Source organism: Carassius gibelio, chromosome B18, assembly GCF_023724105.1.
Source record: "Carassius gibelio isolate Cgi1373 ecotype wild population from Czech Republic chromosome B18, carGib1.2-hapl.c, whole genome shotgun sequence".
NCBI classification, from domain to species: Eukaryota; Metazoa; Chordata; class Actinopteri; order Cypriniformes; family Cyprinidae; genus Carassius; species Carassius gibelio.
Window position 1 is genome coordinate 7,345,900 of NC_068413.1, and position 14,583 is coordinate 7,360,482.

General features: G+C 36.0%; 2 protein-coding genes across 3 annotated transcripts; one reads left to right on the plus strand and one right to left on the minus strand.

Moving 5' to 3' along the window:
• Positions 1 to 864: 864 nt before the first annotated feature.
• Positions 865 to 5,604, minus strand: tmem263 (transmembrane protein 263). Its single transcript, XM_052581902.1, has 3 exons — positions 5,360 to 5,604; positions 3,765 to 3,835; positions 865 to 2,389 (listed from the first exon to the last, which is right to left on the minus strand). The coding sequence occupies exons 2-3, from the start codon at positions 3,826 to 3,828 to the stop codon at positions 2,091 to 2,093; spliced, it is 363 nt and encodes a 120-aa protein (XP_052437862.1). The 5' UTR covers positions 3,829 to 3,835; positions 5,360 to 5,604; the 3' UTR covers positions 865 to 2,090.
• Positions 5,605 to 6,673: 1,069 nt separating this feature from the next.
• On the plus strand, positions 6,674 to 14,283 carry si:dkey-103i16.6 (uncharacterized protein LOC557125 homolog). Of its 2 annotated transcripts, XM_052581900.1 has the most exons (8): positions 6,674 to 6,878; positions 8,008 to 8,069; positions 10,292 to 10,472; positions 11,138 to 11,314; positions 11,386 to 11,618; positions 11,709 to 11,809; positions 11,901 to 12,062; positions 12,757 to 14,283. In XM_052581900.1, the coding sequence occupies exons 2-8, from the start codon at positions 8,033 to 8,035 to the stop codon at positions 13,042 to 13,044; spliced, it is 1,179 nt and encodes a 392-aa protein (XP_052437860.1). In that variant the 5' UTR covers positions 6,674 to 6,878; positions 8,008 to 8,032; the 3' UTR covers positions 13,045 to 14,283. The 2 variants fall into 2 exon arrangements, with proteins under 2 accessions (XP_052437860.1, XP_052437861.1); XM_052581901.1 differs by lacking the exon at positions 8,008 to 8,069 and having other exon boundaries at positions 6,677 to 6,878.
• Positions 14,284 to 14,583: the final 300 nt, after the last annotated feature.

The following is a 14,583-nucleotide window of genomic DNA, read 5'->3' on the forward strand; positions in this document are numbered from 1 at the left end:
CATATGTGTTCAGACTTCAAATAAGTAAAAACATACACACTATATGTCCTTCACAGGGTATTCATAACTCTACCATCCCAGTATCAAAAGGCTACAGTCAAATATTGCAGCCCCTCCAGTGTGTTTCACTGTCTACTTTTGATTTAAAGTGTTTACTGAGAGAGAAGCTGCAGGAGTGTGAGGAATGAATTCGTTCCAGGAGGTGACAGAGTGGGGAAGACCCCTGTCGCCTCATTCCCTAAGCATTAGACACTGACATCCGGCATGACCTTGGAACTGGAACTTGATTGCAAGTGTTTGTTCACCGTTGATAGGCTTTACCGCCGCTTTCCCTGTAAGGTACAGACACCCATATAAGGAGAAATCACTTTTCCTGCATAAAAGGGACATATTGAGTTCCAAATTGTTTTATTTGATTCTTTTAACTGATGCATTGGTTAAGGTTTGCTCTGTGGCAACAGGACAAAACCCTTTAAAGGGAAGGCTATGCATCTGTCTGCTGTTCATACTGCATGGCCAAACTGAATAAATAAAAAAAGACCATATATTTTTTTATTAATAGGTTTGGCTGTAAAGCCATTACTAATAGACTAGACAAATGTTTTAATTAAATTGGGGCCTTTTTATGGTCCAACATTTCAATTGCCCTGTGCACAAAGCCAGGTCCATAAAACAATAGTTTAGTGCTAGTATCTGGGTACCTTAGCTTTATGTATCTTGGGGTAACTTTATCAATTTTAGGCCAAATGATGTTTGGAGGCAATGAGGCAATGGCACTAAGCAATAAATACACCAGTTAGAAAGTTATTTAATCAATATTGTTGCAGTGTTGTTGTAATTTGTGCAAGAGTTAACATTGGAAGCAACTGTGAAGTTTCTTTATTTGTGTCCTTTGAATTCACATTATTACACTGAAATATGGATTGTCTCAAATCAATCAACAACAAAACATTAATATACATTTGATAACTATCTATCTAAAAAGAGATATAGTACACTGAATACCATAATGTATACTGCATATCAACATTAACAAAAAGAAGAAAATCCTCAAAAACACCGAACTCTTCTTCCACTCGTAATCTTTGGTAATGGGAAAACAGATACTTGACAGAAGAGAATACTGTATCATACTTTTCCACCTCATGTGGTTCTTTGTTGGCCCATAAAACAAAACATAAAAAAAATAATAATTCACATTAAAGAGTTAAAAAAGCAAACGGAACAAAGAAGTAAAAGGACAGAAGGAATGACACACAGAAAGGAGTAAGAAAGTGTCACTAGGTATTGGAATACAGCTAAAGTCATCAAAACAGGAGATTGTCATGCACGCTTCCCTAAAAAAAAACAAATAATAATAATAATAATAATATGCAGTACTATCAGCATTCAGATTAATGGCTCACAATTGTAATTTTGGAGTTGTTTGACAAAATCTAAGCACACAAGCCCTTAACGTGGGACTATATATGTATATATGTGTGTGGTTTTGTGGTTTCTCTGTTTTTCAAGGGGACACAGAGCGATCGCTGGAGTTCAGCATGGAACCCAGAGGCACAAAGTAATCTCACAAACAATCAATCAGATAGATGGAGTGCCACCATCAGCACCCCACAGTCTGAGACCCCCCACCCCCCAGCACCTAGAGGGACACTTCATTGATCTTCATCCCTACAACCGGCTTGGAGCTATTCAACTGTAAGGTGTGTTTAAAACATGTGATTCTTTGCGTGTACAGTCAGACACAAGTGTGTGCTCAGTAAAGCATGAACGGAACATTTAGAGGTCCACGTATCCACCTCTGGTCAGATATTTAATACTTCATACATAAACAGCTTGACTCTGTATACAACACACACTTAATGTCATATTCCTACAGAACACAAAAACAAAGGTTCCTGCGTGGAACAGATGAAGGCCACCTGGCTTGTGAATGTCATCTTGTTGGTCCGTTCAGGTACACTGATATAGTCCATTTGTCCATTAATATGCTTGTAACAAGCATGAACTCCACAATCAACTCTCTCTGGAGTCAAAGAAGAAGACACGACGCAGACGCCTCTGACAAAAGAACCTTCGGGCCACGTGATTCAATCAGACTTGTCCTTCTTCTTGCCTCCACCAATGGGAACTTTACTGGCGACGGCGGAGCCGACAGCAGCCACGCCACCAGCCACCGCGGACACACTGCCCTTCACAAGCCCCACTCCCATCGCTGGAACAGCTGCGACTGAGGTAACTGCAGTTTTCGTGAGATCAAAGCTTTTCCCTCCAACCCAAGCAACTCCACCCACTGTGGCCCCAACGGCTCCCTTCGTGACACTGAACAGACCACCGGCCACCCTGGAGAACATGCCAGGCTGGGGTTGGGGGTGGTCTTTGTTGGTATCTACAGGATATAAAATTAAGTGTTAATATTGAAAATATCACCAGAGAAGATAACGGAGTAGCGGTCTAAAATAATAAAAACAAAACAAATAAAACATTTATAAAATAGAGGTGAATTAATAAAAAGATGTGAAAAAAAAAACGTATACAATGATATACATACAATTGTTTTTTTAAATATTTAATTAAAACATTCGCTTTCAATGAATATAAAAATGTATTAGCTCAAAAACTGTAACTAATTAAAAATACTAGCTATATTTTATTTAATTGCACTAATTTTTTTATTTCATTTATTTCTTTAATGTTTTCACTTTCATTGAATTTAATAAACATAATGGGTGAAAAACTGTACAATAAAAAAATTTGAGTCACGTTTGAATTCCAAGTAATTGTTAATTAGATTCATTTCATAGTTCAATTAAAGCATTCACTGTCAATTGATAAAACAAATGTATGAAGTGAAGAATTCTATTAAATTAATGTGCTAATAAATGTGCCAGTCATATTTTTTTAAAGTAATTATTTCATTTAATTTCATAATTCAATTAAACATTTTGCTTTCAATAAATTTAAATACAATTAAAACATATTAGGTGAATAACTATAAAATGTAAAATATAAGCCATATTTTAAAGTAATTACTAATAAGATTAATTAATTTCATACTTGATCACTTTCAATTTCTAAAATAAAATTATTAGGTGAAGAACTTCATTCGGTTAAATAAACTAGCCACATTTAATTAATAATTTAGTTATTTCAATGAATTACGATTCAATTTAACTTCCACTTACAATGAGTAGAAAAATTTAGAGTATCTGGCTACTAAATTCTATAAAAAAAATATGAATGATTTACTTTATTAATGTTCTTTATTTGAAGATATAACCATTACAATTCTTAGTTACTGCATTTAGTGAAATGTTTTGTTTGAAACGTGTTCTTATGGCATCTTGCGTTAAAAGAAATGCCATTTGCTTTGAAATGCTCTCATTTACAGCAATACCAGTCATACATCTTTAATGTCTAAACATTTTTTAGAAAACAATTTGATAGCCAGGTGTACTAAGACCTACTACTATAACCAGATTTACGATTTTATAACCAAATCTAGTAAGTTTGATAATTAAGACTGTAGTGCAATGCCCTAAATGTCAGTCTTGTATTGTGCAAGAGCACCACTATGTGGCACAAAGCGTTATCATTCTCTTGCATGAAGCTGTACGAAGGACAGCTGTATAAAATAATTAATTTGCCATGACTGTGCTAAAATAAAATGCTTGATTGCTTAAAAAAAAGAAAAAAAAGAAAAAAGGAATAACTGTTGCAAGTCACTTTCATGATGAAATGTCAGCATAACTTGCAGTAGCTACCTGCTGGAGGCTCATCCTTCAAGTATGCAGGCAACTCCTCCTGTTGCTGGTTTGTTTCACTCATTTTTACTCTACATAAAAAATACAAACAAACAATGCAGTGGCAGTTAGAATACAATCCTTAATTTTCCACAGAAAAAACACAACAACAACAATTTTAATTTGTCTCCCAACAATCAAGAATTTGGGCGGGACCAAACACATAAAAACAAGGTGAAAGGTTAACCCTAAAAACAAGCACTGACACAGAACAAGGCGGACCAGTTCGCTCTGTCAACAAAAAGTAACCTGCAACACCCTGTCAACACTGCCAACAGGTAGACTGGGCTATTTAAGCACAAACTAAATTACTGTGTACCAGATCCTCCATACCAAAGTTCATAAATGTTTTTTAGCAATAATTATGACAAGATGACTACTGAAATGATAAACCTTTATTTTCATTAGTACCGGTAAACCTTATAAACATGAGGGATATTAAGAAATCATAATTAAATATTAACATGCAGCAGATTAAATATGAAGCTGTAATGCAATATCCCAATTTCATCATGTATTGTCCTTAAGTCATACCTAAAGGGACATTACTAAGGACAATAAATATAAAATAGAGCTCATTGGGCAGTATTATATTAATACGTGTACAGTTACACGTAAGCAATCATTGAATTGAGTAGAAATGAGTGAATGACTCGTGGTCTTGAGTCAACTTTATGACGTACCAAACCAGTGCATTATTAATATCAAGTGTGTCCTAAAGCGAACTCTACTAAAGGGATGTCAGACTCATGTTACTGAACCGATTCTTTCGCATTTACAAGAACCTGTTCAAAAGAAACCAAAAATGAGATCGACTCTTTTAAATCTAGACAAAAGTATTTCAGTAGCGTGATCACATTTATAAATTAATTTATTAAATAAACTATCCTGTGTGTAAAACTACAATATTAAGTCATACACATATTTCCTGTGAGTTTATTTGTAATATTTCTCCTATTATAAAACCTTCGACTGACACAGTGAAACACGATAGACTACTATTTTGAAACCGCGAAAGACGGTTAGGGAATCGTTAGCTCGGGAATCGTTTAATCCGGCTTTGTGAACAGTTTTAAACGATTCATTAAAACGACTCAAACGAATGATTCATTCATGAATCGAACATTTGTTATAAACCTTAGCGGTTTCTAAATATGACGTGGCACTTGTGTGAGAAGTATTTTATTTCCTCGGAATAAATAATAATAATCTGGGTTTAAATAAATTCCTTTTTGCACTACATTTAAACGTTAGGTGAGAAAGAACAATAAGGGTTTGACAGGAAATAATATAGGTCACCTTTACGAAGAAAACATGTTAACCAAGCGAAGGAAACTCTGTCTTAAGAAACTAAAGAGCCAGAAGCAGATGTTGCTTTGAAGTTAATTACGTTAAGAAAATAGCGTTTGGGGTTAGGTAAGAGATGCGTTAGAAAATCTAGCCATTTTCTACCGAGTCAATATGAATCCCATAATATAATTAGTTTAAAAAAAATCCACATCCCCTAGAAAAACATGCAGAAGGTAAACTTTGCCAGCTGTCGTGTATATACTCACGAGTTTGCTTCGTCTGCAGATGAAGTTTGAAACTTCTGTCTCCACCCCTTGTTTGTTTCAAAGGAAAAATATGCTGCTCCCTTCTGCTTTTAAGAAAGACACACGCTAAATTCAGGATGGATCTGCGACCTGACGAGACTTTTCTTATAAGACCTATCTTTGCATAATGTGTACGTGGCGTCCTAGCTGTTTTTAACCACGTACCAATGTGGACACATAGGAGAGGAAGTGACGTTTCTGGTTCTTACCCTTTGTGTGTGTGGGGGTAAAATAACTTTACAATACTCTCTGGCTGTTTGATGTATGGTGAAAATGAAGGGTGTATCTGTGCACCTGAGTTCTATGGTTTTTCATTGACTGAGATCTGATAGTGGACAAGGATCAATTAACTTGTCTTTTTTAGACAAAACCTCTGAAGATAGACAGCAGTGATAACAGAAAGTGCTAAGTAATATTTACTTGATAACTAGGCTTCATGACTTTTTTGCCATGTTAAGTACTATACTCTAAGAAAAGTCAATAAAAATGGGGCCCAATGTGCGGTGTTATTAAGGAATTTTCTGTATTGATTTTTCCTATGTTTAACCTGTATTTTGAGTTACACTTTTCATTTTGTGATTTTTCAGTTAAAGGTAATGCCTGTAAACATTACAAATAATGAAAACTACCAGTAGCTTTTACTAGTCTACTTTTTTTCTTAGCATGTAGGTGATTTCTTCATTGCATGATTGTTAGCAACAGGGCGGTGTGCCATTCAGAACTGAATTAAGAATGCCTTTTACATTTTAATTTTAGTTTGAACATGATGTAGAATTCCTATTTGAATTTCAGTTGAAAATTAAAAGAAATTATTAGCCTATCACTGTTTCAAAGTGAAGTTTTCACAAATTGATATTCCATAAACATGCATTTTCATTATAGACATATGCTCATTCATGGTGCTCATCTAGTTCTCTACAACTAAGTTTGCTAATACAATTATTTTATATTCATATTTCATATCCATCTATCTGTAAATTCCACTTCATGTCATTCAAGTTCAACATCCTGTGAGCTGTGGCCAGTATACTCATGAAATGATCAGAGTCAGTTCTTGAATCTGAATTTTGCCCCAATAGGCTATGTAAAGCAAAAACTGTTACTGTTTAATACAGAGATGTAAACTGTTTAAGTAGGCCAACTTCAGTAAACTGTGGATTGCATATAATAAGATTTTTAATTATTTAAACCCATTAATCTAGCGTTTTCTATTGGCTGTTGATCTGCAGCAGCTGTAACAGGGATGTTTTCCCGCTCTTATTCATAAAATGACGTACTTCCTGCATTGTCAAGCAGCTTGTAATGTTTTGCGGGAACGGTGGACTCGCACAGATTCAAATATGACATTTATTTTGCAGTAGATATCACGTTGATACATTTGTAATTCACGGTCTGCTACTGTGTCGCGAGGGATATCATCGGTTTGTTGCTGTTCGTTTTGATTGTCTTCCCTTCCTCAGACCGGTAAACAAATACAGAGGCAAGTAACGTTAACTAATGACTTATTTGTTTGATTTATATAGTAGCTGCATTTAACTTTTGGAAAGCGTATTTCAGATTATTAGACAAAATCATGGTTTCTCGCATTCTCTAGCTGCTATATCGAATGTTTAAAGCAATATCAATGGTTTTGATATGAGGTCATATTTAATGCAGTATTTCATCTTTGGCTGCATTGTAACGACGCCAGCGAATCACATACAATATTCACTTACAACTCATTACACAGTGAAAGTGCAGATTCTAGCGTTACAAACGACATGGGTGATTATTACGATACAAAGAACGCGCCCTGAAGCGATGTTTATATGTAGTAATGCGTCATATTGTTTTTTTTTTTTTTTTTTTTTTTTTTTTTTTTTTTTTTTTTAAACGCATCAGATTTTAAAGCCTTTGCTTAAGTGATTGTTACTTAAACGTCAATTGTTACGTTAGGTATTTCGTCAACATTGGGTACTTTCATGTCACAGCTTGGATGATTTTGATGTAATTATCAAATTAACGTAAACTTAAAATTGATGTACAGTTTTTGTTTGCCTTCAACTCTTATTGCAAAAAAAGAAATAATAATAAATTTTTATTTAAAAAAAAATGTCTTAACAGAAGTGGCCCTAGTTGTTGCTATATTTGAAGAAACACCCAATAATGATTTCTGTATTTTAGTGATATCACTAGACTTTGCTTTGTTCATTTTTCTCCCCAAACTAATTTAAATATTTAAATTTAAAATATTCAAAATTACACACTTTCAATGTATTGGATTAATAAACCTTCGTCCCAATATTACACCCTGTTCCCTCAGTTTGGTGCACTTTGGCCACTGAGTGGGAGCATTTAATTAACTTAAGCCTTCTAGATAGTGTGCAGATAGTAGTCCTTGTTTTCTGCACAGTCTGAACTTAATTGAAAGTAATCAGAAAAAAGACCGTCTACTACAAAATAGCAAGAAAATGTCTTCTACGTCAGTCTTAATGAATCCTTCTCTATATGAACGTATTTAATCATAGGGGTCACTGTATCATTTTTGTTTGTTTTATTATTAATAATAAAAGTAATAATCATTATCATCTTATGGTTTCTTAGGCAACATGATTTTTTTTTCCCCCTAGGATGGCAAAGCTGAATTTTTAACAGATGTTCTGTCCATTTTGTGCACCAATAACATTTGAGTGTAAGTTGTGCTCAGTTGTCTCAAGTGGGCTTTTTGATGAACAAAGTTCAAAAGAAGGTGAATTAGTTGACTTGTCTTTTGAAATTGTGTCAGCAGGGGGCGCTAAATGACAGGCCTTCATCCATGAGATGGAGAAACGGGTCTCTGTAACTGTAGCTGTGTCAGCAGATCATGCGGAGGGTGGGGGGGGGGCAGCAGACATCAAAAGCTAGCTATATACAAGGATGAACACTGAAATGATTTGAAGTGTGTATTTAGCTTTTATGTGTGGAGTTTAAGTCAGCTTTTGATATTTGACAAATATCTCCCAGTAGTAAAATGGATCTGTAGAGGCTTTTAGTCTTATAATGTTTCCCCCGTCTCTAATATTTATATAAAAATATTAAAACTGTCTGAAGCATAACATTCCATACTAAATGAATCTTCCATCTTAGTTCCCTTTTAGCTGCTTCTCATCAAACAGCTGAACTAATTAAGCTCAATTAGTCAGCAGTGAGAGGCCAGAGATGTGTGCTAATATCAGCACAATGACCCTGTGCTGTCTTACTAACTCGGAGTCTGACAGCCAGCTCATTCCTGCCCTGACTGCCCGTTGCTAACCTCTTCTCCATGGTTTCAGTCACACCACTGCTCCTGTTGGTTTTTGCCTCTTCTTTGGCGTGAAGCCCCTGTGCCTATGTGAAGTCTTTGTGAGACAGCAGACAGTTTTGCTTATTTGTCTGCAAACCCCCCTCCCCACCCCAATTTTGTAAGGTTGTTGTTTTTTTTTTTTTTTTTTTTACTTTGCGTTCATCAGAAGTTTGAAAAGGGGGTTTTGGGGGTTTTCTTTCATACTTAAGGAATTTTTTTATTTTTTATTTAGAGTCCCAGATTGTGACAAAACAGAGAAACGCATTGTACTGCAGACTTCTCAGCGCTGTTTGTGCAAGGCTTATTAAGCTCAGCTGTGAAATATTGGAGTGTCTCTGTGCTTAGCAGGGAGACAAAGGCAGTGACCTCCCATCCCCTGTAGTTTTTAATAGTTCTGTGGGAGTAGCCATTACAGCAGTGGAGGTGGGAGAGAGAGTGAGGAATCTCATAAGGACCGGTCTTGATGCACTTAAAAAGTTTAAATAACTAGCAAATGACTAATTCAGTTTTGTCAGTTGAATTGAGTTGAGTTATAGCCACTTGCAGTTTGTTTTGGTTGGGGGTTGCCAGATTTTGTTCAGTCTTGTAGTTGTTTATCACTCTGCACACTGACCCGTTGTCATTGTGAATGTGATATCTCTGCCTCCTTCGGCTGTGATAAGGTTTGTCGTTGAAAGGCCTGTCTTATCGTATTTGTATGCTGTGACGCAGGCCTTGTTTTATAGGATGTATCTTTGTATCCACTCCTCTTACCTTTTACTCTCCCCCTCCGTCTCTTTCTGTCCCAATCGTCGTTGTCCATCATTCATCCTTAGATGTCAGAGGCTTGAGAAATGGCCTCTCACGGCTCCAGGCATCTTCCTCACCTCTCGCTTCCCACAAACTCTTTATTGGATTCTACCTCTGCATCATCTATCTGTTCACTATTTTTTATTTTTTTTTGTCTAAATGGCCCCCTCCTTTCTCCTCCAGCTGGGTTTGTTGACACACAGTCAATCCTGGACACTTTCAGCCCCCTCACCCATCTCTTGTACCCGTTCCCCTTCCCTGAGCCATAAAGCTGCCACAGCTCTGGGCAGTTGAACCAAAGTGGGAGGGACACATTAAATATATTACAGCCATTAGCTTGTTGGGGCTTGACAGGTTTAATACATTGTAGCTTTACGCCAGCTAAAGGCAGGACACACCAGAGCTCTGCTGTGATTTTAATTACTTTTAAATATTGCAATGAACCTAATGAAATGGCAACAAGCAAATATAATTTACAAAAAAAGGCATGTGTAACAGTTTGTTTTAATTAAAACTGATTTTAAAGATGTGTTTACAAGATAATGTAAAATCTGTTCTTTATCATATAATTCAGCATTCTATTTGATATTTAGAATCTATCTATTCTGCCTCATTTTTCTTCAACTTTTTGATTTTTATATTTTATACTTATTGTTATCTTTAAGCTTGGCATAAAACTTAAGCTTACTTAAATCTTTAATTATATTGCATTGTTACAAAGACTGTTATTTCCTTCTGAAAATCTAGTTGAATACTATACGAAAGTCGAAGCATACAAAATAAAAATGAATGCCCCTTTCCAGGTATGAACATGAGCAAGGCGAAGTCAACTAGGGACCGAAGGATCGCTCTGCCCGGCGTCACAAGGGTGACTCGCAGTTCCATCAACCCTCAGGACTCTCGGCGCTCTAAACCCACAGATTCAGGCCTGGTGGACGACCTCAGCCTCATGAGCGTGAGTGAACAGCAGGCCTCATTAGCACGGTGAGACAACACAACCTTCTGTTTGGCCTTCCAACGAACAATAAGAGATTGCAAAAGCTCTGTATCCTAGCAAGAACAAGCATTTGTAAAACATGGTTTCATGAAATCTAGTTTAAAACATTGCAAGATTATTTTCCTTCACACTTCAACTATCAAAGGAAAAAATTATGTAAACTGAAAATAGCTTTTTATTAATTTTTAACAAAAAAAAAACAACAAACTTAAAAAAAAAAAGCACTATGCTGTTTAAAAAAACTAAACAAAATTGATTTGACATTTTAATGTTTTTACTGTAAACTAAAATTACAAAAAAATCACTTTTGTAATTATTAAATGGGGAGAAACACTTGATGAAAAAAGTGTTAAAATCTGAAAGCTAAATTGAATTGTTTTTAAATAGTTTTAAGTTGAATTTAAAGAATTCCTAATAAAGCTAATTCAACTTATTAATACGTTTAAATGCTATAACACTGGATTTAATCATAGACTGTATCATTTAAAGATCTAGCAGATGCTAGCAAGTATTAAAAGTAATAATATGTGATATGCATATCTTTTTTTTTTTTTTTTTAACACGTCATCCATATTTTTAAATGTTTAGTTTTAACCTGTTTATTTTTCTTGAATCCCCCCCCCCCCCCCCACACACACACACTTTTCTTTAGGAAAGGGAAGTCCTACCAGAGTTCTAAGGCCGTTCTCTCCTCCTCGCCCTCTGGCAGCTCTGTTCCGCGCGGGGCTTTGGAAACTATCAGCCGGCTGATGAAGCTGGGCCGGGTGCGAAACATTGTGGTGGTTGCTGGAGCAGGTATCAGCACAGGCAGTGGTATACCAGACTTCAGGTGGATGCTCAAAACATTCCAACTACTTCTGAATCACTGTTTCACTCGGCTAACAGCTGTTTTTGTATCAGGACGCCAGGAACAGGTCTTTATGCGAACCTTGCAAAGTATGACATTCCTTATCCAGAGGCCATCTTTAACATCGACTACTTCTCTGACAACCCTCATCCTTTCTTCTCATTGGCTAAAGAGCTGTACCCTGGACACCACCGTCCAAACTATGTTCACTATTTCATCCGTATGCTGCATCAGAAGGGCCTGCTGCTCCGCATGTATACTCAGAACATCGATGGGCTCGAAAAACGTGAGATTAAAATTCAGAGACCTACTACACCACTCTTAAATGTTAAATTTGCAGTGTTACCTATTCAAATGCTCTTAACTCTCTTTGTAGTGTGCGGTATCCCAGATGACAAACTTGTGGAGGCTCATGGGAGTTTTGCCACTGCTGCCTGCCACCTCTGCTATACACCTTATCCTGCTGAGGAAGCCAAGGTCATCTAAATTGGCCTGAGAGTTCTTAATTACAGTATTGAATTCACTTTAGTGCGCACTTCATAATTTTCTTTTCTTTTTTCACTATCAGCAAGCTATAATGAACGGCAACGTTCCCATCTGTACATTTTGTGCCGGGGCAGTCAAACCTAACGTTGTGTTCTTTGGAGAAGATCTGCCAGAAAAGTACTTTCAACATGCTCAAGATTTCCCAAAAGCTGACCTTCTCATGATCATGGGCACTTCTTTAAAGGTAGACTTTATTATTATTACTTTAACTTTATTATTACTTTATTATTTTAACCATGATGTACAAGCCATTTTTTGTGTTTAAGCGACAGTTCTTTTACAGTTCAATTGTTGTACTCCATCTAAAACTAATAAATACATTCTAACTAGCATTTTGTCAAATTATTAACCTATACGCCAGCTTTGAACCCTTTAATTTAATATATTGATATTACTTTTAAGTGATTTAATTGGAATATTTGTTCACAAAAAAAAAAAAAAAAACATTTAACTAAATGTAAAAAAAAAAAAATGTGAGAAGTCATAAGTTTTGAGTTGGGTATGGTTAGTTTTTTTATTATTATTACTTCGAGTCTCTTATGCTTACAATACTACATTAACTTGATTAAAATGCAGTAAAAACAATACATTTTTTATTTAAAATGCCGTTATTTTGTTGTTTTGTTTTTACTTTAATGTTTTTATTTCTGTGACTTTAAAGCTGATTCAGCAGGCATTTCTTCAGTTGAAGATTGTTTTATCAATGTTGAAAACAGCTGCTTTAATATTTTTGTGAAAACCATAATACCTTAAGTTTTTTTTTTTTTTTTCTCAAGAAAAAGAAAGGAATTTTAAATGGTTATCTCTTGTCACTTTAAATCAGTTTAATTGGTCTTTTCTTAATAAGAGTATCAGTTAATCTTTCTGCTTTGTGGCAGATCGAGCCGTTTGCCAGCCTGGTCAACACAGTGAAGTCTACAGTGCCTCGTCTGCTGCTGAACCGTGATCCAGTTGGGCCCTTTGAACGCAGGCCCCTGAGGAGGGCTGACTACATGGAGCTGGGAGATCTTTCTGATTCTGTCCAAAAGCTTGCAGAGATCCTGGGATGGCATTCTGAGATTCAAGACCTAATGAACAGCCATGAAACTGGGCTTTGTTCTTATACTGACCCCAGCAATAGCAGCGGTGAGAACAGTGACTCGTCAGAGACTGACAGCATGCACTAATGTCATCTACAGGCTTTGTATGTTTAAAATCACGGACTATGGCAATGGACACCTAGCAAGGCTTCAAAACCCACAGTGATGTTTATGTATATCCTTACATCTGAATATTTTAGGATATCAATGTTCTTACCAGTAGTAACAGCCAGTTTGACTGTATCTGGGCAGTCTTTTCCTAAAACAGATAAACCGCAGCCTTGTTTGATCACACAGTGAAACTTGGTCGTGTTTCTGGTGGGATTAGACTACATTTTTGTTGGGTTTATAATAATTATCTGCATAATGTCTGCTGCTCATTTTGACTGAAAACCTGCTTCTGAATTCCTTATAAATTCTAGCACTTATACTCTTTATGGAAAGCCGTAATGAATAAGCAGCGAACTGTAATTACATCACATCTGCACATCCTGATTCAAATATAAGGACCTGTTTAGAATGCAAAATTTCTGCTTTTTAAGGTAAAATAAGTTTTTATCAGACCCTGAAATGTGGGACTTTAGTTAGTTTAGGACCACTATGAACAAATAAAATGTGTTATAAGGCTCCTTTAGCATTCTACAAAGTATATTCAAACTGTTTTTTTTATGTAAATGTCTATATATTTGTTTGCTAGTTGCAAGTCATTTTGGTATCCAATGAGTCAGTTTGGCCCCAGCGAGTGAACTGTGCTAAATTAGCATGGGAGGCATGACCTCCCAAGTGTGCAGTGCCCCCACTGTGTGTTTTCACAGGCACTGCAGCTTCCAAGCAGGAGCTCCAACCCCTCCAAAACTCTAATAAATGTCTTTGGTCGGCAACAAAGAACCCCAATATCCTGCTGCTGTGTGTATGTGTGAGGTTCTGTGTATGAGAACGGCTGTGAGCACAATTTGATTTTGCACAGGATCAGTGAAGTAGCTGGTAATTACCACACTGCTGTGATCATATCGGTTCATGTCCCTCAGGGATTTTGGCACATTGAGAAATATGGGTGAAAAGCCAGAATGACTGTTAAATGTTTGTCCATTTTCGTTTCTTTATTCATATATGCTGGTTGCCATGTTTGTTTTGTTGAAGCCTGTTTACCAGCTGTCTTTTAGATTCATGGAATGATTTTGTTAAAAAGGGGACTGTGTTGCCTCTCCAGTTAAAGCTTGCATTTGTTGTTAACATTCTCACCATTTGTACTTCTGAATATTAAAATGCTGCTTTTTTTATTATATCTTGTTATTAAAGATTGCATCTTATGGTATTTAATACATATTCATGGCTTTGTCTCCAGTTTTGTTCCTCTTATTTACAAATATTGTTAAACTATGGAGTATTCAAAGGTTTTTTCATTGAAAGCAAATTTCACACTGGATTTGGATGCAAATCATCTTAGTGAATCAGCAGTTGGATTCAATATGGAATACAACTATTTGATCATGTTTAAAAAAAAAAGCATTTCTCCCCTAATGGTCATTTTTATAATCTTGCAGTAATCACACTAGGGTTAGTGATGTTAAATTAGCATTTTTATATTCACAACCAAAATTACAAAATAAATTGAAATGTTTCTGC